Genomic DNA, 21,674 nt, shown 5'->3' on the forward strand with positions numbered 1-21,674 from the left:
GTACTTTTTTTTACTTGCAGTTACCAAAATTCAACCTCTGTGTTCTACTTTCACTCCTGAAACAAGTTGCTGACTCTAAAAGTAACCACAGGGTATTTTTAAGATATATTGATTTTTTTGCTTCTTCTTTTTTTTTTTTTTTCAATTAAACTTGTGAGATGTAAGCATCTTATTGCATTCCCAACTACATTTTGAATGTGCTGAATCAATTTTCTCATGTCTATGTCCGCCAATTGTTGTATAATATAACAGTCGAAGACATGTTTGTAATAGGAGAGGGCTGCTATATGTATAACTATAATTATTACATGAAATCATTATGTTAACCTTTTCCTGTGTAGGAAGTGTCAAAGAAGAGAGAAGTTTCTTTGGATCTCTCTAGAGCAAGTGTTCCTCAGTTGTTGAAAGTTAGTCCAACTTGTAGTGCTTTTTATGGCATTGATGCTGTAGTACAAAACAGCCCACATCAGCATATAGCCATATTGAGCTGAAGATCAATGCTTGCCCTACAGAAGTTGCCATGTCGTTAGCTGTGTTATGCCAGAGAGCTGTATCTGGACTGTGAGTGTAGTAGAGGATGAACAGCTGAAAAGGAGAAAGAAGAAATCAGAGGAGTTAGCTTCAGCAGCTCTTGTTGTTCCTGTGCTCTTTGAGACGGCAAAGAGAATATTTTCCTAGACACACCCATAAGAGAGAGCAGCCAGAACCAGCCACGACATGTTTCCCGTCACAGAATGAGTTGTGCAATTAATAAGCCTGGACATTTTCCAGAAGCATCTCCTTTTTCTGCACCTACTTGAACAAACTGCAGTGGTTTTGTGGTCGGCTGCATTGCACAGCTGCATGTGGTTCTGGTTGTTTTGATCTGTAGCTTGCATCGTTTGCATCCGTGTTTATGTGTTATTACTTCTGCGTATTTCAGTCGGATATTAAACTTTCTTTCAGCTCACTCTTAAGGTGGTACATTTCAATTAATCGCCATCAGAACACAGTATATCATGTCACATTAAGTTGATGTGCTAGGGATGTTTGTTGTTGAAATTCTCTCTATTCTAATAGTAGTTATTATGTGATATTAATAAGTCATTACTGCAAACTGTATGCGGTTTGACAAGGAAGGTTTGCAGAGACATGGATTGAAAGAAGAGGGCTGTCCTCTGTGGCTTGACTCAGTCCATTTAACAATTGGCATAATTTGAGAACTAGAACGAGGCCGCTGTAAATAAATAAAAAAATCCCTCCCTTTGGAGGTCCCTGAACCTCTGCATACAGCAGGCTGCTGGAAGGAACATAACAGCTGTGTGAACAAGATTGCTGCTCAGTATACGATGTTGGGCTGTGGCTAAGCTCACTAACTCACACACACACACACACACACACACACACACACACACACACACACACACACACACACACACACACACACACACATATACATATACATACTGGGCCTTAATGTGAGCCTTTCTTTACTGGTGCTATGATCAGAGACGGAAGACATCCGACTGGCTTCGATACAAAATCAGAATAATATGTTGTTGGTTTGGCATTATTGTGGAGACATAGCAAGTAGTTAACATGGTGTGTGCACCACAGAGATATATGGTGAATTTGCAGAATACACGCACTGCTCCAAGGACTAGATTTGAGGAATATAACCACAAGCATATGTTGCTTTGACATGTTGCTGTGGCCTGATGTCCTTGTTCTGCCTTTTCTCCCGTCTCAGGTTGATGAGGATGTCGCTCTGGACCAAGCTGTGAAGTTCTGCCAGATACAGTTGGCCACTTCTGCCCAAAGACAGGTAAAACACTGCTCTACAATTATAGAAAAAGCTAAATGTACATACATTCTATCTATTTGTGTTTTATCCAAGTTGATGCAAAAATACTTGTTTTTTCCTCCCATCTTGTGTGAATAGTCTCACATAAGGTTGTGATGATTTAAGGCTTTACTCGAAACAAGTTTATGGTGCATTAGCAGTATTTTAGTGAGCAACAGCAACTATCTCTTGAGTTGTCCCCATGTTATACACCCCAACCATCTGCCAATCCAAGTAGTTTGAATGTTCATTTTACTTGTCTGCTATTTAGGTTATAATAGAAAGTGCAGCATCTGTAGTAAAATGTGCTAAACTGATAAGTGACTGCTTCAGTCTGCCAGTGCTAAATATAGTTTAATGCGTGGTGTGAATGCTCCCTGTTGTCCCTTTTTAGCCTCACTCACCAAGCTACACATGTCATTGGTTTCAACTGAGCATCGGTATGCATGTTGCCTATTGCAATGGGGATATGATTTACAATAAATACATTAAATATGTGTCTAATTGGTTCCATTGGTATTAAACCGACTATTAGCTCAGCTTTGTCTTCAGTACTTCTTCATCGGATTGTTAGTGGCTCTGCTTCCACCCTGTGGCGGTGACTCCTCCTTCCTAACATCCCTCCTCCTTCCTATCATCCCTCCTTCCTGCCCACACTATCGACAAGGGTCTCTCTGCCCACATACTGTTGTCACGGTGATGTTCCCCCGAATCTCAGGCTTACAAGAAGTAGCTGTGGGCAAAATAAATGTGTTTTCCTAGTTCACTGATCGCGTCATCTTATTTTCTGCTTGAATCTTTTTGTTGTTTGTGAGTTTTGTCTGAACATTCTTTTGTCTAATTTTCACACAACACAGAGATGAGGCTCAGAAGCCTCATTTCTTAAATGTGTAAAAAAAAAAAAAAATAATAATAATCTTTTTGTTTACTTAAACATCTGTATGAGCACTTTTGAAACCAGTCTCAAGTTATGTTACCTGTATAAATCTCCATAATATCTTGATGCGCTTCATGTCTGTTTCACTATGATTGTACCTTTTTTATTTCAAATGAGATTATATTTAACTTGTCAGGTATACATGGAGACTTCTGTGCACAAGCTTTTTTCTGTTTGTTTACGTGTAACTATTGTGCCACCAGCTCATGTCGTGGTTTGCAGTCGACACTTGTATGTAGTGGGAATTGTCAGTAGGCACCTTAGCGTTCTCAGCTCGAGGGCATGAAGAATTCTTGCCTGCTTCTTAACAGGTTCACACATTCCTTCAAGCCCCCACAAGTGCAGAGCGAGTCCTGCTCGCATAGTGCTGAGCGAGAAGAATTGTCTGCGTCGTGCTCTGTGTATTGTTAATTCCCTCAGTTTGATGCCATATCAGGAAAAAAAGGACACGGCTACATGACCTGTGCGCTTAATTACTGTCACTGATGTCATGATCTTTTAGAGACTCGATGGAGGTACTTCATTAAAGCACTCCAGTCTCACCTGCTGTATGTCAGCAGGGTTTGAAGAATGTGAAGGTTTTATTCGTCGAAGAAGAATATGGGCATTTGCTTCACAAAGGAGCTCCAGTGTCAGTCAGTCGTCGTCGTCGTCTCCCCCCCCCCCCCCCCCCCCGTTTTGGGCAGGCAATTTAATTAAAGTGTTCGGTTTGCCGGTCATTCAATTGTGTTGGAAAGTTGACCAAACCTGAACACGACAACTACAGCTGTTCTAATCTGATTTAATGCCCAATCTCGATAATTGCACAGAACCATCTTTCACTTCATATTGTGGGACCTCACTCTCAGCACACAGCAGACACTCGAGGAACCTACAGACAGGCCTGCATGCTAATGTGCTGCAATGTTCTCAGGTACAGTGTTCTTCTAATGCACACGGTCCAGCTGACTTGTTGGTGTTCTCGTTGTGGTGTTTAATTCATGAGGTATGAATCATCAAAGCTGACTGTGGAGCTGCTGCTGCATGCTTGGAGCTGCTGCTGCATGTTTGAAGCTGCTGCGTGGCGCTTGTGTGTGGAGCTGAAGGATCCGTGTAAGCTTCTGGAAGGCTACTCTTGTTTGTTTGATTCACCTGTGCTCTGCTGTGTGAATCCCGTGGGGGGAGCTCCATCACACACAGCTGTGATTCAGAGCACAATTTGACTTAAACTCCCAGCAGAGAGCCTGAGAAAAATTCTATGCTATTGCCAAATCATCTTGTGCAAACATAATGTATCTGTCAAAGCAGGCTTGTCATGACAGGAGTGTGTCATGGCTTTGAAATCTTGATAAATGTACCTCTGACATGGAAGCATTCTCATTCTCTGTTGCAGAAAACAAAAACGTATTTACTTTTTACACGTCTCCATAATTAATGCAATACAATAACATGATTTCTTCAGCTTGGTACATTTTTGCCACAGTTCATACAGAAGAGTGAAGAGCTGGTATCACAGGTTTATAAAGGCTAGTTGTCATCTCAACTTTTCATCCTTTTTAAATTAAAAATGAGAGAAAGTGTATTCAGTTTTTTATTTATTTTTTTTAACTGTGCTCCTCGGTGTTGCCATGGCAGCGGCTGTGGAAGCGTGGCGGCTGTTGTCGCAGGTTGTTTGTGCAGCTCTTGTTGCTTGTAAGTGGTCCTCAAAAGGACACACAGGAACGGCTCAGAGGGATGTAGTGCGGTGTAGAGCTGAGTCCAGCACACAAGGGGGGGGGGACTACGTCGCAACTCCATAAGGGATTTCATTACCGCTTATGTGGAAGACACCTAGACTAATATCGCTGATGTGTTGTTTGAAAAAGTGCAGCGGTAATCGACTGAGTCTCTGACCAGATTCTGTCTCCAGAGAAGAGGATGTGCAGTTCTAGAGGAGGGTTTAATGCTGCAGATGGATCCCCGAGATCAGTCGCACCTTCTCACGACCACCGCTCTCCTTCTGTCTCCAACAGTCTGCAGGTGACGCCCCGACCACGCCCAAGTACACAAAGGACATCTTCTTCCCCGCCTCCCTGTCAACGCCTGTCCTGCTCAGCCACACCGCCTGCCACCCACTGTCCACCCCGGAGGGTCAAGCCAAAGTGGTGTACGAGCCCCTGAGCAAGCTGTCCAGAGCTCACGCCTCAGGCTTCCACGATCAGCCTCAGCACAGGAGAGCAGCCAGCCACCCTGCTGCGACCATGGCCTTCCTACCACACACAGGTACGGTGGTCGCCTCTCCAGCACCACTCTATGGTGGCTCTTTGCTCTCGTCACAATGCAGTGTACACACATTTTAATACGAGATATCGTCCTCTCTGATGCATTGAGGATTTTAGTGAGAAACTGCTCTTTTGCAATTGTGAAGATCCTTAAGTGCTGTAGTCCATGTGACCAACAGGGGGCGCCTGTGGACTTCCACACATCTGTTACGTAACAGCAGACTCTGGTCTGCTTATATTTTGCCTTTTTTTTTTTTTTTTTTTTTTTTTTATTATTTCCCCAACAAGACCTACAGACTGTTACTCTCTGAGCTTCTGGAGGGGTTTGACATAATTGCTGATCCTCATAATGAATTGTCAGGTTTGGTGTTTGTCACATTTTTAATATCTAAAGATGCAATTCCTGCTGCCGGTGTCTTCAGCCTGATTTCCCCTGATAAAATACCAGCTCAACCTGTGAACTTGAGTTATCAATATGTATAAATTGGTAGTGTTTTTTTTTTCCTTTGTAGTCATTAGATTTGATTACTATTTACAATATTTTAACACATTTGATTTTTGTATGAGGCCATTAGAGGGCAGTCAAAAGCATTTGGAGACACTAAAGTCAATCCTCTTGTTGTTGAAGCAGCTTTCATTTCTTTTCTTTCAGATAAGTGCTCACTCAGCAAATGGAGCCACTGCATTTGGCTCTCTTCCTGTTTTGGGCCCATTTTCTGTGATTGGCTTTTTACTGCAACCTCTGAAACCAAAGCTTAATGTTACCTCTTTGATATCTGTAGACATCTCAAAAGCAACAAACTTGAGATATATATATCTATATCTATAGATATAGATATAGATAGATATACTGTTACAACAGGGGGGGCGCCTGTGGACTCGATCGATCGATAGATATCTCCTCCTTTCATACGGTAATTATTATGGAGGCAAACTCTACTGATGAAGCATCAGAAGTCAATACAAATTCATATTCGTAACTCTCTACTGGTACAACCTAATGGCTTGTTTCTTATGTGGATCATTTTCTTTACATTTAGATCATTTATTAGTTCTTGACAATCGGTTATTGTAAGGCTGCTCTCTAGAACAGCGTTTTGGGCTCTTGTTCAATTTCAACAAGACATTTTGAGACAAATTCTATTTTTATGTTTTTGTGTTTAACAAATCCCCTCAAGTGCAAATCTTTTATAAATGAGCTGTCAGGCCGAGCGCTCTGCGACACCGCCGTAGTCGTCTGGTTTCTGTCCTTCATTAAGAAACGCACAATGCTGCTTCACAGCTAACTCCATGGCTCTCTGTTTCAGATTGCACTCCATGTTATCACCCGATGTATCTACACAGTGGTCATGTGACGAGCTATTGCATGAACATTTTTCATCATAAATCAGTTTACTGAAAGTGTGTGTAACCAGTAGCTGCATATTGGCACTTTGTGTGGATCCATTTAGAGTTCCTCATGTTATTAAAGTTGGATGATCTTGCAGATTATACAGATACACGTACACACACAGAGATGCCAAATGTTCAGAATGATTCTATTGTATTTCTACATCAGAATACTGTAGTTTTTACTCACTATGTCCTAGAAGCTGTTAATCCTTCGTGTCTTTTGTCCCTGTGTATTTGATGACTGCTTCAATTGTCTTTCTGGGCAGGGGATGCTAAATGGACTTTCATTTGTATATCGCCTGTCTAGTCTTTGGCTCGCTCCAGAATAACAAATATTGTAAAACTGTGATGACATAGCTTTAACAGCTTTTGTGCCCACAGATGAGCGGGAGGAGCCCTCAGAGGGACTTGCGTACCGACAGCAGGAGTCGCACCTTTGTCAGCAGATGAAACTCGCCACTGTATCCCAAGGCCATGAGGCAGCAGCAGCAGCAGCCTGGTTCCAGGAGGAAACCGCCACATGTAGTACCACACAACCACGCCCAGGTCAGAACCTCTGTGACGGGGAAAAAAATCCACAGCAGGATAGATGGGTTGAATTGATGATATTCTGATATGAACTCTACCTAACGGGGACTCTCATATTCCTTAAAAAATGTTTTAACATTAAGACATGTGCTCTTATTTTTCTCTCTCTCAGACCAGCAGCAGTATGCCAGCGATGATCAGTCTAAACTTCCAGACCCCAACCGAATCCGCTCCCGTGTCCCGCACAACATGCCAAAGCTTTTCATCCCTTCCTCCGTTTCCAAGTTCCCACCAGAAATCACAGTAACGCCTCCGACACCCACACTTCTGTCCCCTAAAGGCAGCATCTCAGAGGAAACCAAACAAAGACTGAAGGTATGCAGTTTGCCTCTATGTATGTATACAGGCACTCATAACCGCACATGCAGACGTTTAACCCCATTATTGTTTGCATGATCCCGTTTAAATCGATATCAAAATAAAACCATAATAGCTAGAGCAGTCATTCTTTTTGCAGCAGAAAGCTAAGGCTTCTGTCTTTCGCGTCATCACGTACGCTCGTTATCACATCATGCCGTTACATGCAGAACGTAATTTAAGGAAGCTATCAACGCCTTCGCACCAAAAAAAAAAAGAATATCTCAAAAACTAAAAATGTACATAGTTCAAATAACTTATGGAGTGTTTAGAAATCATTTCTATGATATGTATAGTAGAGTACTCTAGAAAAACTGTAGTCTAGTCTAACACTCAACAGTGTCCCCTGCTATCTGCTCCTCTACAGAACGTCATCTTGTCGTCTCAGTCTGCAGCCACAGTGAAAAAGGACACTCTGAGCCAGCCGGCGCTGGAGGTGCAGGAGACATCCAGCCAGGAGTCGTCTCTTGAGAGCGAGTCGGATGAAGAGGACGACTACATGGACATCTGAGCCGCTGAAGGCCTTGTGTGTGTGTGTGTGTGTGCGCGCGCTGAAACTGAACAAAAAAACACTTTTTGTCGCAACTTGTCGTCACCTCTGTGCCCCACGTCTTAAAAAAGAATGGTACATGTCACTGCAGCTGTCTGTGTTGATGCTATTGCTCCCTCATGTGCACTACAAAAAAAATGCAGTATTCTCATCGCCTGTCATGTCACCGTGCCGCCCAGCTCGTCAGCACTGATGGTGGATAAGACAGATGACGATGGCTTTCGTCTCGCAGCATGTCTGTAATGTGCCATTTATGCATATCACACATCAGTGTATCCTGCACTCTACCGTACACTGGATCTGGCACAGCCAACCAGTTCCGTGTTTCTTTTTATTGTTGTGTGCCGACTATATCTCCAAGCTGCAGCTAGATCCCCGTGTGAGAACTCTCCGATCTGAGGTGCCTCAGTCTGGACTGATGTTCAGCAGCATGTACCTGCTGTCCACCACTTTGATCACTTACTTGGGCATGGTTTGGTAATTTCATCTGCAACACACATTGCATTGGTACACAACATTTTGATAAACACAAGGGTTACATGAGGACAATCGGCTGCATTCGAGGTTCACCTGTGGAGCCTCACAACCTGTAGCAGATTAGAAATGTTTACACTGAACGTTTAGGATGTTTTTCAGTTGACACTTAACTTTGTGCTATTTTTGTATTCTTGTAATATTTTGTCCTTTATATTTTTGTCTTTTCATTGGTGTGCATTTGTAGCTAAGATGAACAGTTCTTACCAGGAAGACATCCTGTCACCAGCACTGATCTGAATGATGTGGACAGTTATTATGAATTAGCTTTTGTACATATCACAATCCAAATACCCTCCAATGTGTTTGACTTTAATGAGTATTGAGCTTTATTTTCAGTCAACTCAGGAAGCGACTTGCCTTGAAACAGACGCTTCACATGATCCTTCCTGATTTCAGTGGAATTGAAACACTTGCAGAGGATGACTTTCTAATATAGATGCCTTTCCATTGAAACCATTTTAATAAATTTATCACAATTCTAGCTTAACTCAGAGGAAGACAACAGAATGTTTTTTACAGATTGTTTTCTATATAAACAAAAAGAGATATATACTGATTGTTTCTTGAAAGCTGTCTAAAAATAATTTTTGAAAAAGACACAAATGAATAATTGTAAACTATCACCCTTAGAAAGAAGAATTGGGATTTTATTTTGTTGGTTTTGTTTATTTTTTGGTGTAAGAGTTTTCTATTGTCCCCCCCCCCCCCCGGTTCAAGGCGCTGGGGGGTGAACTGTCTGGAATGAATGCATTATAGATGTCAAACCAAAAATATATTTGAGAAACACATATTTGTTCTGCGTGCTACTTCAAACATCAGGTAAAACGGTGGTTTTGTTTGTAGTCTGTATGAGCTCAGCCCTCTTGGGCTCTCTTTGGCACCTGAGGGGGCAGTTTAATACTGTGACTGCCATAATAACTGTGATTTATTATGAGACCAATGGGCACCCGTTGCTTACTGAGGCTTGAAATCAGCACCCTCAACAATTCTCTAAAGATATAAGACTAACAAAAGTACAAGCATCATGCAACATGTATAAGTTAGTAGAACAGTGGCCTGACTACGCCTAAGATTTTCTAATATTTCAATTTTTTCCTGTTCTTGTTACTCAATGTATCACTTTCTCCAGTGAGTACAGTAATAGCGTCCTCAATTATTTTTTTCATATGTTGTGAGCATTCATAATACTTGTAAGTTCTGAGCATAAGGTGCCCAATATAAATACAGGTTTATAATTCATTTTAAGACATATGACAAGTTACTAATCAAACAGGACAGGATGCTAACAGAAGATTGTTACATGTTTTCTATTTTACGTGTTAAGTATTTTTTTAAGTGGACAGAATGCACTAAATATTGTTATAATTAATTATAAGTATGAAAGTGTTAATACCAGTTTGTCTACCTCTTATCAAAATTCACAACTTATAATAAACTAACTTAGAACTAATAAAGTAATGGAACAATTACCCAAACAGCGTGATTTAGGTTGATAATATTAATCAATATGAGAGTTTTACTTCTATTTTGACAGTAGGATTTCCCCTTTAGTTCACTGCTGTAATGATTTAGTGTGGCAATACCCCTGTATCTACATCAGGTATGTATGCATCCTAAATATATTTAATTTCAATTTCCTATATTTAATCAGGTAAAGGTTTTTTTTAAGAAACCTAAGCAAAGAGGGCAACATAAAATTACATAAGGGGGCAAGGAAAACTGTCACACACTACAAACAAGTATTAAGAATGTAGAATAGTTAGGAGCATGGATTTTCTTCCTGTCAACTGACAAATGACTAGGCTAAAACCCACCTAATGTGCTTTGGTTTCATTTTGTTTTTCATTTTTTGTTAATTTCCATGTAATAAGTTATTACAAGTTGATCAGTACTTGATGCTGATTTCCTTTGGCTGATAATGAAACACAAATATAAACTATCAGTTTTCTTTTAAAACTACTACTACTATACAACCCCACAGGCTAACATAATATTAGGAAACCGCCTGACTAATGTGTTATTGCAGGATAGTCAAGTCAATTTATTTAGCCCAAAATCACAAAATTTGCTCTGAAGGGCTCTAATCTGTACAGCATACAACACCCTCTGTCCTTGATTTAGACGAGGATAAACCCTTAAACGGGGAAAAAAAAATAAAGGAAAGGCATTTGTAAATCTCAAATAAATATGACAAGGCATCCTCTTCCAGTGGAGCTGTGGGCTCTCTGACTCTTTTAGCTAGCGGACCACCCTGCTGACCACGCTGACTTTTTGGTCAAAGGGCTTGTACACTCCGGTGTGAAGTCTCCGACACGAGGGAAGTCATTAGTCTTCATTAGCAACTTCCAGGAGTTTCTTATGAAGTGCTGTGAAGTTGTCATTTGCCCCCTTTGCCAGGCAAGCTAGATTTGAGGTTTGTTTTCTTATGTGGTGGACCAAATGTGAGTCTGCCCGGCCCCTAGTTGGTGCATGTGACACCACGGTCACTCTGCAGTTAAGTCAGGGATGCCAGAGATGATATTGTAACAGATCATGTTCACAGTAAGCGTGTTTGTTTTTTTGTGTAATATTTGCAAACTATAAGGCAAATTGATGAATTTACCTTCAATAGACTTATCAGTTCTGCTTTCCTGTTGAGCTTTGGTACTATTTGTATGCAGACCTATAGATTACAGTTCTCTGCAGTGCCATGAACTTAACATGATCTTATGAATCCTCTCTAATCACAACACAGAATCTCTTAGCAGATACAGCTAAATCATAATCGACCTGTTGTCAGGTAAAGGCATTTCCCCTGCCATGTAAGATTGTTCGGTCTCCTGTGACATCATGTTGTCTCCAGCCATGGGGCTGCTATCTCTACAAACCCCTCAAAGTGGCCAATTAAGCATCAAAAGGGCATGCTGCATGGCTAATGTGAGCGAAAGGTGTGAGATTTCTCGTCAGTCCACTCCGGGGGCTCTTTATTGGGCTGCTGGAGAGCCGTCTGATCCCTGGGCCCTGGCTGTATATTGGCAGCTGTTAACTGTCGAGCACAAGGGGATCTGTGCAGTTAAAGCAAATGGCCAAAGACTGACACCTGGGATGTGGAACATCGCTGCCAAAGGTGATCCAGGAGTGGACAGCAGGAAGGAAAGCCACAGTGGAGTCATGTATGAGGCATGGGGCTTCAGTTGAACAGGAGGAATCAGCTGTTTATCATAACAGAAGATATCTATGATCAGCCCTAAATGTTTCCTCCAGTCATCCCTCATTATTTACTCAAAATGATATGAAGTAGCTACATTCCATACAGTATATTTCGGGCCTTAAACAAGTTCCACAATGTTTTTGGTTTGCAGTCCTTAATAGGCTTGTCCAGGTGACCTCCCTGATGTGTCATCCGATCCAAATCGCCCCCAGGCTTGCTGTTACATAAGACAATACTCCCTGTCATCCCTCTCTGTGCCTGACTTTTGTCCCCAGGCCATGCAGTGAAGCATTTACACCTGTCACCTCCAGGCCCAGTGCGTAATGGGATTGACACTGCCGCTGCTGAAATGTACACCTCAGCTCAGACACCGACACACTCCGCTGCTAGAGCTGCAGTGCAGAGAACTTGTCATCATAGTCTCTGTAATCCTCATAGCGTCTTCCTCCTAAACACTCACAGATTTGTGTGACCTCTCTCCCCCGTGAAACAGTGGAAGGGTGTCCCCATGCAGGACCCAGGGAAGAGCTGGCTAAGTGAGGAGAACAACACCGAACCTGTGATTAATAACTCCTCGACAACAGTTGGTTTCACATAAAGAGGATAAAAACGCATCGCACTTCCTCAAGGCCAAAGGGGAGGTGGTGCTGGGAGGGTCCTGCGTCAAGACATTTAACATGAGCAAATGATTGTACGGAGATCTCTGTATCTTTAAGTGCATCATTACAAGCTGAATGTTATTATCCTTTTTATTCTGCATCGACCATGCACAGAAGCCTTAAAGAGGCTAGTCAATATTTTCACAGGGAAGACTTTCTAGCAGTGAATATCTCTTTGTGCTCACTTATCTGCTGATTCAACAGAGTGCTGTGCTACCTTTTAAAACTCTGGGACCAGTGCATGCTGCACACGTTGCTTTTAAAACTCTAGATCATACGTTACATTTGGTTTTATTATTTAAACTGTTATCCATACAGTTACACAAATCCTTTGTGAATGGGTGTCAGAGAGCTGAGCTTACAGAAGGCATTGTATGCGCCATGCAGTCATGAGAATACAATAAGAAATGGAAGCGGAAGTGATGTGTCTGTGCTAGAAAAAGAGGTTGAATGAGATGTGAAAGTCACCTCAATTCAAATTTCCATGTCAGTGGAAACGAGAGGGGGGACTGTGGTCTAATTTTCTTCCTCTATGCTAATGCCTGCAGTTTAGCATTTGTTTTGCATGCAGTAACATTGCGCAAGGCAGGCCTATGAGTGACACACGTGGATTTTGGCTGGATGTGGATGGTGGGAGGACGGTCGAGTTGTTGTGGCAAGTCTTTATTCTCAGACCCCTCCTGTCCCATTCAAGGCTGACTTGGGCTTGTGGTGCTAACTGGCTGTTAATTGCCTGCCTATACACAAGGCTTTCACCACATGCAGAAACTAGCCAGGGAAACTAGCCTAATGAGATTATCTATCAGATCATGGGCCTGTCTAGACACCCCAATACACAACCCACCACCAGCTCTGCCTGCAGAGGCTTCAGAGAACGCCCCCAGGTAAAAGTTACCTGCCGAAAGAGTGCATGCAATCATTACACCATTATGGGTTTACACCCATTGTGTAACTTTCTATTATGGAGAAAGCTGAGAATACAGTTGTGTTAAAGTAAAACGCATATTTGATGTTTTTTTTATTTGTAACTAATTTCAGATCAAGAAAAAGGGATATGCGTAATAACTAGTGTTTGATTTAGGGTTATACTTTGAGAAAAATATTTTTTGAAGAAAATAATGACTCCAGTGTACACACCTAACCAAATTAAATACACCCTCCATTATATTGCAGTTTCATCAGGTTTGGTAAATCTAATAAATTTGGTATTTACAACATTGCACAAACACTCTAAATGTCATTTTGGTGTGCAGTTATGTCTGTGTGAATGATATTTACACAGATTCTGGTGCCGCTGCGAACCCTGATCTGCAGCAGTGAAGTCCGTCCATATTGGTTTTAAAGTCTCTTAGCAGTTAATAAAGATACAATTCCTTCGTCCCCCTTCCTGTGGGGACGGTATCAAGGCTCTGTTAAGTCTCTTTGATTTCCAGCACCCTCCAATCACAGCGGGGCTCTGAGTCATCATTGTGCCACTTCAAAGCCTGAGAATGGCTCTCTTGACCCAACCCACTCCCAGGCTCTCCTTAAAAGTCATGGTCACCACTCCCAGCAGGACTCGTGATCTCTGAAATATCTGCTGCAACAAGACTGACTAACCTTCTGACTCCCTGAGCTTTGCTGGATTTCTCTTTTTAATTTTTCACATGAGGAAGGAGATCAAGGAGTGAGAGCAGAGCTGAAGAATCACTTGGATATCACAAATACTTGGATTGCTAATTGGCCCTCAGTGCATGAAGCTCTTTCAAGCAATTCCTGTGCTACTGCTGAACCTGAACAATGCAGTCCATCAGAGGTGAGTGTTGACTGATGTTTGTTGGACGAAAACCGGGCTTCTCAATTAGTAAACTCCTATTTCCCAACCAGTGTTGTCTTCAGTTTTTGCCCTTAATGGGCATTCTTTTCTTAAACCTGACGTCTAGCACTTTTACAGAAGCATGTGGCTATGATGATTCTTATTCACTTTTAGATTTGAAGTCAAACTTCAGCGTCCCTCCTCCCTCCATGGCTGCTGGGCCCGATGCCTATCTCCAGGGCAACATCAGATTGACTCTGGAGGACCCTGAACTCTGGAAGACCTTTTACGAAATAGGAACAGAGATGATTATCACTAAACCGGGCAGGTAAGACGACAGAAGAATACGATTCAATGCAAAATGTTTGAAAAGTAAGGTCTTCTGTTGCTGCGTTTGCTTGTTTTTTTCCTCATGCGTCCTTCTCAATGTTTTCCAGGAGGATGTTCCCACACTGTAAGATTAATCTGTCGGGCCTTATTCCATGTGCCAAGTACATCTTACTGGTTGACATGGTCCCTGAGGATGGTTGCAGATACAAGGTAAGACAGTCGTTACTTTCCCCTCACTTATGAATGAGTCAGACATTTTCGGTTGACAAAATTCCCTTTACTTTCCGACAATAAAAAGTAGCCTTGACTTATCACAGCCATGGCTTTGTCTGTAGATATCCCTCAGTGGTTACCAGTATCTCCAGACAAGACATTCCCTGTTTATCAAGCCCCAACCCTCCCCCTCTCCTGACATTGTACATCAAAGGTTGCTATCTCTTCCTGTTTTTCTGTCGCCTGCTGGGAGCCCACTGTACTACCCCCTATCTCTGTGGGTGGTACTGGCCAGCAGTCACCCTGCACTCACTTTCGTCCCCCTCTCACACTGGGAAGGGAAGAAGATTCTGTAAATCACCTTTCACTGTGACAGACTGACTGACTATCTGTCTCTGTCTTACAGTGGAATAAAGAGAAATGGGAGGTGGCAGGAAAAGCGGAGCCCCAGCCTCCCTGCAGGACCTACCTCCACCCCGAATCTCCAGCCCCGGGGAGCCACTGGATGAAGCAGTCCATCTCCTTCCTCAAGCTCAAGCTCACCAACAATACACTTGACCAGCACGGCCATGTAAGTAAGAGCACTTAAGATAAGGGCCTCAAAAGGATACAAATTATATCCACACTGCTTTCTTGAAGGATTTTGGATAATTGAAGTACTTGGTGGACTTGTAACACTTACAGTCTGGATGCTTTGGCAGCGGCAAAGTGGATACTTGTAAAAGTGGAGTTCAAAGCACAGAAAAAAGTGGTCTGAATTAATCACCCTCTTCCTCTCTGCAGATCATTTTGCACTCCATGCATCGCTACCACCCGCGCTTCCACATTGTCCAGGCGGACGACCTGTTCAGTGTCCGCTGGAGTGTTTTCCAGACCTTCACCTTCCCTGAGACTTCCTTCACAGCGGTCACAGCGTACCAGAACACCAAGGTCAGTTTCTCTCCCTTGAAACCGCTGGCGGGGTGTCACACATTATTGGGATTTTTACTGATTTGATTTCCCCACCTACAGATTACAAAGTTGAAGATCGATCACAACCCATTTGCAAAAGGTTTCCGGGATGAAGGCACTAGTAAGAAAAGGTGGGTGTCACATGGAGGTACTGATGATAATGACTCCAAAGCTGGAGGAGCCCTACAACAATTCCAGTTGGATGCTCGTCTACAGATGTAATTTTCAGTAGATTGTATTGAGTATAATGCACTGTTTTAATAATCATGATGTTCCTCTGCAGGCGTTCAAACAAGAACCCAAACTGCCTGGAGAAACGATCCAAGATGTCAGACATTTTGAACAGAGACTCTGAGGAGGACAGTCCAGCAGGTACAGTTTAAGACTCTCTTCCTGCTGTTGATGTTTGCACTTCCTTGTCATGTACTCCAAAACTGACCTTACAAATTTGTGTCTTCTCAGATTTCTGCCGGTCATCGTATGAGGGTTACGACGGCGATGAAGGAGTCCTCCGCAAAAGGAAAGAGGCTAATGGCGTCAAAGAGGAGCGTTACTCCCCGTGGGCTGCTGACAGGGAGCACAGTGTGAGGACTGAATCTCCCACTGGGTCCGACCCCAGGGACATGTACAACACAGAGCAGCTTGTTCCTGCTCCAGCTTCCTACCAGCCATACAGGTAAATACAAGTTATACAACAAATAAGAGCATAATGTTGTCATGATGAATAGACAATGACCGCCCTCCTTTTGCTCTTCAGGTTCCACGAGTATGGAAAGTCTCCCTCTCCCTCCTCCAGCGTCGGCAGCAGCAACAGTGGATCAGGACGCAGCAGCTTTGAGTCCAGAGTCCCTGATGTCACCACCGTCCCCGATCATGACCCTTCAAAGCTCCGCACACACGAGGTTGGCCCCTCGCCTTGCGGTCCCCAGCCCCTCCCTGCCCCCCAGGACTACACCGGGGTCCTCAATATGAGCATGTCCCAGGCCGGCAAGCCAGGTGTGATCAGCCACCACATCTACAGCCCATACGGCACCGAGCAGCCCCTTGGCCAGTGGAGCGGCCCCGGTCCGGCCCAGTATCCCCCTCCTCATCACCTGACCGCTGACTACACCACGCAAGCTGTGCACCATGGCTATCACCATGGCAACGTGGCTGAGTGGAGCCAGTACCCGCTGTTCTCTTACTCCTGCTGGTGATGAGATCTTCAATGATAACGGACTGAGAGTGACTTTAACCGATGCTGCTGCTACGCCATCCTGCCAGAATGCTGATCCAGTGCTCACAGCTATGAGATTGCATGCCGAGACGAGGCTGAGGGCCAGAGGCCTGCGACAACATTAGAAAAACTGAAAGATGAGAAGAAGGAGAAGGAGACGCCTGTCGCTGCCTTCTGTTCAGACTGGCAGGACTCAGACTCAAAAGTGTGCTACGCCATGTTGTATTATTGTTTATTGTTGAATTGTCTATTTATTTTGTATTTCATCTCATCTCCAAGTTTAAATATTATTTTTGTAAGAAAAAAGTGTGCAATGTATGTCTGTCTTCAAATTGTGATGTGATCTGAAAATAAAAATGTTAAAGTGATTTGGTTGGATGACTTGTTTATGTGAAAATATACATATATTTAATTTTTTCCATCTATTATCTAAACAAAGATACAACATCCTGAAGACACTTAGTTTGCATTTGATGCCAGGAGTTGATGAATAATACTTCCTTACTCAGTATGCTTACAGTATAACAAATTGTGATACTCAGTTATCACTACGAACCCTCTGATTGGTTATGACCAGAGCCCAGGCCTTCATAACTTCCACAGGTTGTACCAGCCATTCAGTTTCAAATGTCCTGTCTGTAATTGGTTCTCATCTAAGCCGTGTTCTGCATGCAGCAAGAATGAATTAGTGTATTGTAAAGGTGTCTTTGTTTGCGGGTGCACATCAGCATACCTGGCCAACTCTTATACACGTCACATGTTCTGGTGGCGTTTGTTTGTATTTCCTCTTTGTTGATCTAACGATGGCCGCTCTGTAGTTTCAACAGGCCCAGCATGCATTAAAGACATTGTATTACTGTGACTCCGGCTCACCTGCTGAGGTTTACCCACCGGCATCATAAAGCATTGCACGACTCTCGTTCTCCATCTCAATGAGCCTTAAAAAGCATGAAAATGGGGGGCTGTTTGGCTCCCTTTCACAGCTGAAAAACACAAGCTGGGCCCATCACATCCACCCTGGGTGAATGTGAGCTGCTAATGACTGTTGTAAAGTCTGGGGAAGAGGGGGAGGCATTCTTTAGGAACATCTCTGGTGTGGTGTGGATTTTACTCAGTGCAATTCATTATCTTGGAGGCTTCTTGAACCAGTTAGTCCAACCTCAGACTCCTCCAAATATATGCTGCACAACTTTCATTTACTAATTTGAATGAGGGTAAGAAAAGAGAGATCTGTACAGCTGGATGAGAAGGTCACTGTGAGATCATATCTCCCTGAGGCCAGCTCTTTGATTAAACCCTATAATTAAATTATAAATTGCATTTCAAGGAACTGGGAAAATAAAATCATCAAAGACAAAGCTTTGAAGAGTTGTTTTCCAAGTTATTGTTTTGAATCATACATGATAATACATAAGAGGGATTGGTCCACACATCGTTTATGCAAAAAAAGCCAAAATATTTGTGAATGAACAATTTTATATTTAGATGTTCAGATGATAAAGCTTGAAACATGAATGTGACATTTTTCAACATGTTATTGTAACTTTACCTAATGTAATGTATAGCAATACAGACTGTTTTTGTCTTACCTCAGTGTGATTCTTAATTTTTGCTTTCCCTTTAAATATATTTTCTTTGATATTCTTTATTATAATATGTAGCGAATATTTCATAGTTATTCTTAATGTCATGAACTGAAATGTACTATCAGTAGATCCCTCTCTCACATCAAAAATGTAATAAGATGCATTGTGATATGATTATTTTTTCCGAATATGTAACGCAATGCAAACTGTGCTTTTATTCACAATCTTTGTAATAATGTGCATTGTGTTTGTAATTAATTATAATAACATTGTGCTTGTCTATTGTGTGTGAAGGTAATCTGATTTAAGGATGTAAAAACAATGTGAAACCTTAGTCAATCTTATTCTTTTAGAGAGGATTTGTCACCGCCTGGCTCCAGACCTCAGACTCGATATAATTATATTCAAATATGAATGAATGAAAGAAGAAAAACTAAATGGCAATTTGGTTTGATTATCAGGCACAATTTGAAAGGAAAACCCTATTGTCTGGATAAAAGAATAAAACAAACAGTTAGCAGCTGCATAAAAAAGAAAATCAGTACTATATTTTAAGAGATCTTTCACAAAAAACGTATATCTTGGATAACTGAGTGTATCTTTGTATTAAGGACTAAGAGCAGAGGTTTGACAGAGGGGCAGATTGGGGAACCTTTTCTGGAGGTCAACAGGTTAGAATGGACATCCTGTCCTTTTTGATTAAATGCTACCTTCAGATCATGTTTTGCTGATGCTATTTGATCATTCACATCGCAGTAAAATGGCATATTCTGTATATAACGTGTTCTACTGATGCCAAACTTGTTGCATTCACTGAACATGTCATGTTGGTCAGGGCCTTTGGTAAATGCCTAAAACTTGTTGTAAGTTAAAGACAAAAGTGTGTCTGCTTCATAGATGTCAAGAAACGGAAAAGGAGCCTTTATGAGTCCAGATTTCCATCTACAGGTGACTTTCTTTGTTCTCAATTGAGTTTTTGTCAGACAAGCTGGCTGAGGACCTCCTGCCCCACACAGCAGGAGAATCAAGAATCAAAGCAAGCACTTTGTAAGATTCCCTTGACACACATCAACAACTCCACTGGGTTTAATCTGCATAGCTCCTCATCAGTGGGTCATTTGGGCCTTTTAATTGCTCTGATAATGGTCCAGCAAAGAGCACCAGATCGACCTGCACTCAGATGCCAGTAAAGGCTGCTGACGTGGTTAAGTGCATGACATATGTCTTAAGTATCCCCCAGGTGGTACTGCAGCTTTAGAAAGAAAAGACGCATAAACTCAGCAGATTGTTGATCCTGGATGTCCAGTGCTGGTGTCAGCACATCCCACCAGACAACTTGGTGGGGGCTGGCACAACAGTGTGAAATAGAGAGGGGGGGGGGGGGGGGGGCACTCACTTAGGGCTGGCGGGGGGTAACAGATGTAGAGGAAACAGCCTTGGAGAGGAAAGTCAGCCTTCATAAAGCTGATGGAGTGGAGGGCCAAATGGAGAGGAACTAGTAGAGACTGGGCGGAATAAAGGACACAAGGCAGCAACCACCACTGACAGGTCAAACAAGAGACAGTCATCAGTGGAGATTTTCTATTACAGCAACATGAACTTTCACTAAAAGGGAAGACACAAGTTCTAAACCCAACTAGTGCCATAGCAGGGGTGGGAGTAACAAATTACATTTAACATTTTATATTTAAAAAAAGTGGTCTGTGGGCTAAACACATTATAAAACTGTGTTAGAGATATTGGAAGTGTGTTACTACTTAGACATAGGATTGAGCAACATTTTGATTGGATGAGTGATGGTAGCTGGCGAACATAATATCATCAGAAAGTTGGTTGGCACTTGTCCATTAGTGTAACTGTTGCTTTGTATTTTGTTCGGGGTGTTTTGTAAGATTAAAAACAGTATTGATATTGTTAATTAACTATTATTATTTTGAATGAGCCATGGCAAAAGTAATTAGACATTCCTATTGATGGATTGCTTAAGCATCTCGTTTTTTTTAATGGGCAGATATGCTGTTAAATGTTCATATTTTCTGGTTGTTGTTTGAATTAAGTGTTAAAATTTGTCTATAGGCCCTATTGAAATCGCTTATTATGTCACGTGTGTAATTAATACAATTAAAAGTAAAATACAAAAGTCACATTAAAAAGTCCTTATAAACAGTATGAGGCAAAACGGAAAATATAAATCAATGGTGCAGGTGTGTCTGCAAGAGGGTAGAGCTCCATCTGTCCATGGACTGATTTAATGCATCACCTGGTTTGCACCTAAGTGACACACCCACATGACCTGCAGGCTACAGAATAGGCACGCTGAGTCTAGCTAACATGCTAAATGCTAACATGTTTCTGTGGATAACTTCAACTGTGCCTTTTTACCTTCAGTGATGTGTGTAAGACTGTCAACCCGATGTTACGGTAGAGCATCATTCAGCTCCAAATTCTTTGAATTTGAGGTGCGCAGTGGGACCAGAGAGGCCGAGTGAGTGGACTGGTTATAATGGGACAGAGAGGCCGAGTGGACTGGTTATAATGGGACAGAAAGGCCGAGTGGACTGGTTATAATGGGACAAAAAGGCCGAGTGGACTGGTTATAATGGGACAGAAAGGCCGAGTGGACTGGTTATATTGGGACAGAGAGGCCGAGTGGACTGGTTATAATGGGACAGAGAGGCCGAGTGGACTGGTTATATTGGGACAGAGAGGCCGAGTGGACTGGTTATAATGGGACAGAGAGGCCGAGTGGACTGGTTATAATGGGACAGAGAGGCCGAGTGGACTGGTTATATTGGGACAGAAAGGCCGAGTGGACTGGTTATATTGGGACAGAGAGGCCGAGTGGACTGGTTATAATGGGACAGAGAGGCCGAGTGGACTGGTTATATTGGGACAGAGAGGCCGAGTGGACTGGTTATAATGGGACAGAGAGGCCGAGTGGACTGGTTATATTGGGACAGAGAGGCCGAGTGGACTGGTTATATTGGGACAGAGAGGCCGAGTGGACTGGTTATATTATTCATTTACAATGAACGAGTAGAAAAGTTGAACGTGGAGCAGATTGTGGAGGACCTGCCGTTCAGACAGGTGAGTACAACTACACACTGCTGAACTCTCCAGATGAGACGTTTAAATGGCAATTCTTTCAAGGAAACTTATGAACTCAACACAACAAACTGAAATCTGAGTTGTTCCTGAATTATGCATCTGCAAAATGAAGCATTGCCATTTTACCTCCCAACATGAGGCCCAGATGGTGTTTTCATTTCAAAGTCCCCGAGACGCTGACTGGTACAAATATCTGCTGGACA

At 42.5% G+C, this 21,674-nt stretch overlaps 2 protein-coding genes across 6 annotated transcripts in view; both read left to right on the forward strand.

Moving 5' to 3' along the window:
- The window catches only part of cabin1 (calcineurin binding protein 1), a 35,351-nt gene extending 26,140 nt beyond the window's left edge, over positions 1-9,211 (forward strand). For all 4 annotated transcript variants that reach the window (XM_068702921.1, XM_068702923.1, XM_068702922.1 and 1 more), the window contains 5 exons: positions 1,730-1,804; positions 4,751-5,000; positions 6,773-6,937; positions 7,092-7,294; positions 7,704-9,211. In XM_068702921.1, the coding sequence (XP_068559022.1) occupies positions 1,730-1,804; positions 4,751-5,000; positions 6,773-6,937; positions 7,092-7,294; positions 7,704-7,847 (837 nt within the window). In that variant the 3' untranslated portion in view covers positions 7,848-9,211. The remainder of the gene's footprint in view (positions 1-1,729; positions 1,805-4,750; positions 5,001-6,772; positions 6,938-7,091; positions 7,295-7,703) is intronic.
- Positions 9,212-11,325: 2,114 nt separating this feature from the next.
- Positions 11,326-17,095, forward strand: tbx16 (T-box transcription factor 16). 2 transcript variants are annotated; one of them, XM_068702926.1, is made up of 9 exons: positions 11,326-14,067; positions 14,242-14,395; positions 14,505-14,607; positions 15,017-15,181; positions 15,394-15,540; positions 15,622-15,692; positions 15,845-15,933; positions 16,024-16,237; positions 16,319-17,095. In XM_068702926.1, the coding sequence occupies exons 1-9, from the start codon at positions 14,052-14,054 to the stop codon at positions 16,755-16,757; spliced, it is 1,398 nt and encodes a 465-aa protein (XP_068559027.1). In that variant the 5' UTR covers positions 11,326-14,051; the 3' UTR covers positions 16,758-17,095. The 2 variants fall into 2 exon arrangements, with proteins under 2 accessions (XP_068559027.1, XP_068559026.1); XM_068702925.1 differs by having other exon boundaries at positions 11,326-14,395.
- Positions 17,096-21,674: the final 4,579 nt, after the last annotated feature.

The sequence above is a fragment of the Cebidichthys violaceus genome, unplaced genomic scaffold, assembly GCF_023349555.1.
Source record: "Cebidichthys violaceus isolate CVI_PGR_0920_01 unplaced genomic scaffold, fCebVio1.0.p SCAF_9, whole genome shotgun sequence".
Lineage (NCBI taxonomy): Eukaryota > Metazoa > Chordata > Actinopteri > Perciformes > Stichaeidae > Cebidichthys > Cebidichthys violaceus.

Coding starts and splice junctions, on each gene's coding strand:
- tbx16 (XM_068702925.1), top strand. CDS start 14,082: ATGTTTGTTGGACGAAAACCGGGCTTCTCAATTAGTAAACTCCTATTT. Junction 14,608..15,016: donor AGGATGGTTGCAGATACAAG/GTAAGACAGTCG, acceptor TCTGTCTTACAG/TGGAATAAAGAGAAATGGGA. Junction 15,541..15,621: donor CAGCGTACCAGAACACCAAG/GTCAGTTTCTCT, acceptor CCCCACCTACAG/ATTACAAAGTTGAAGATCGA.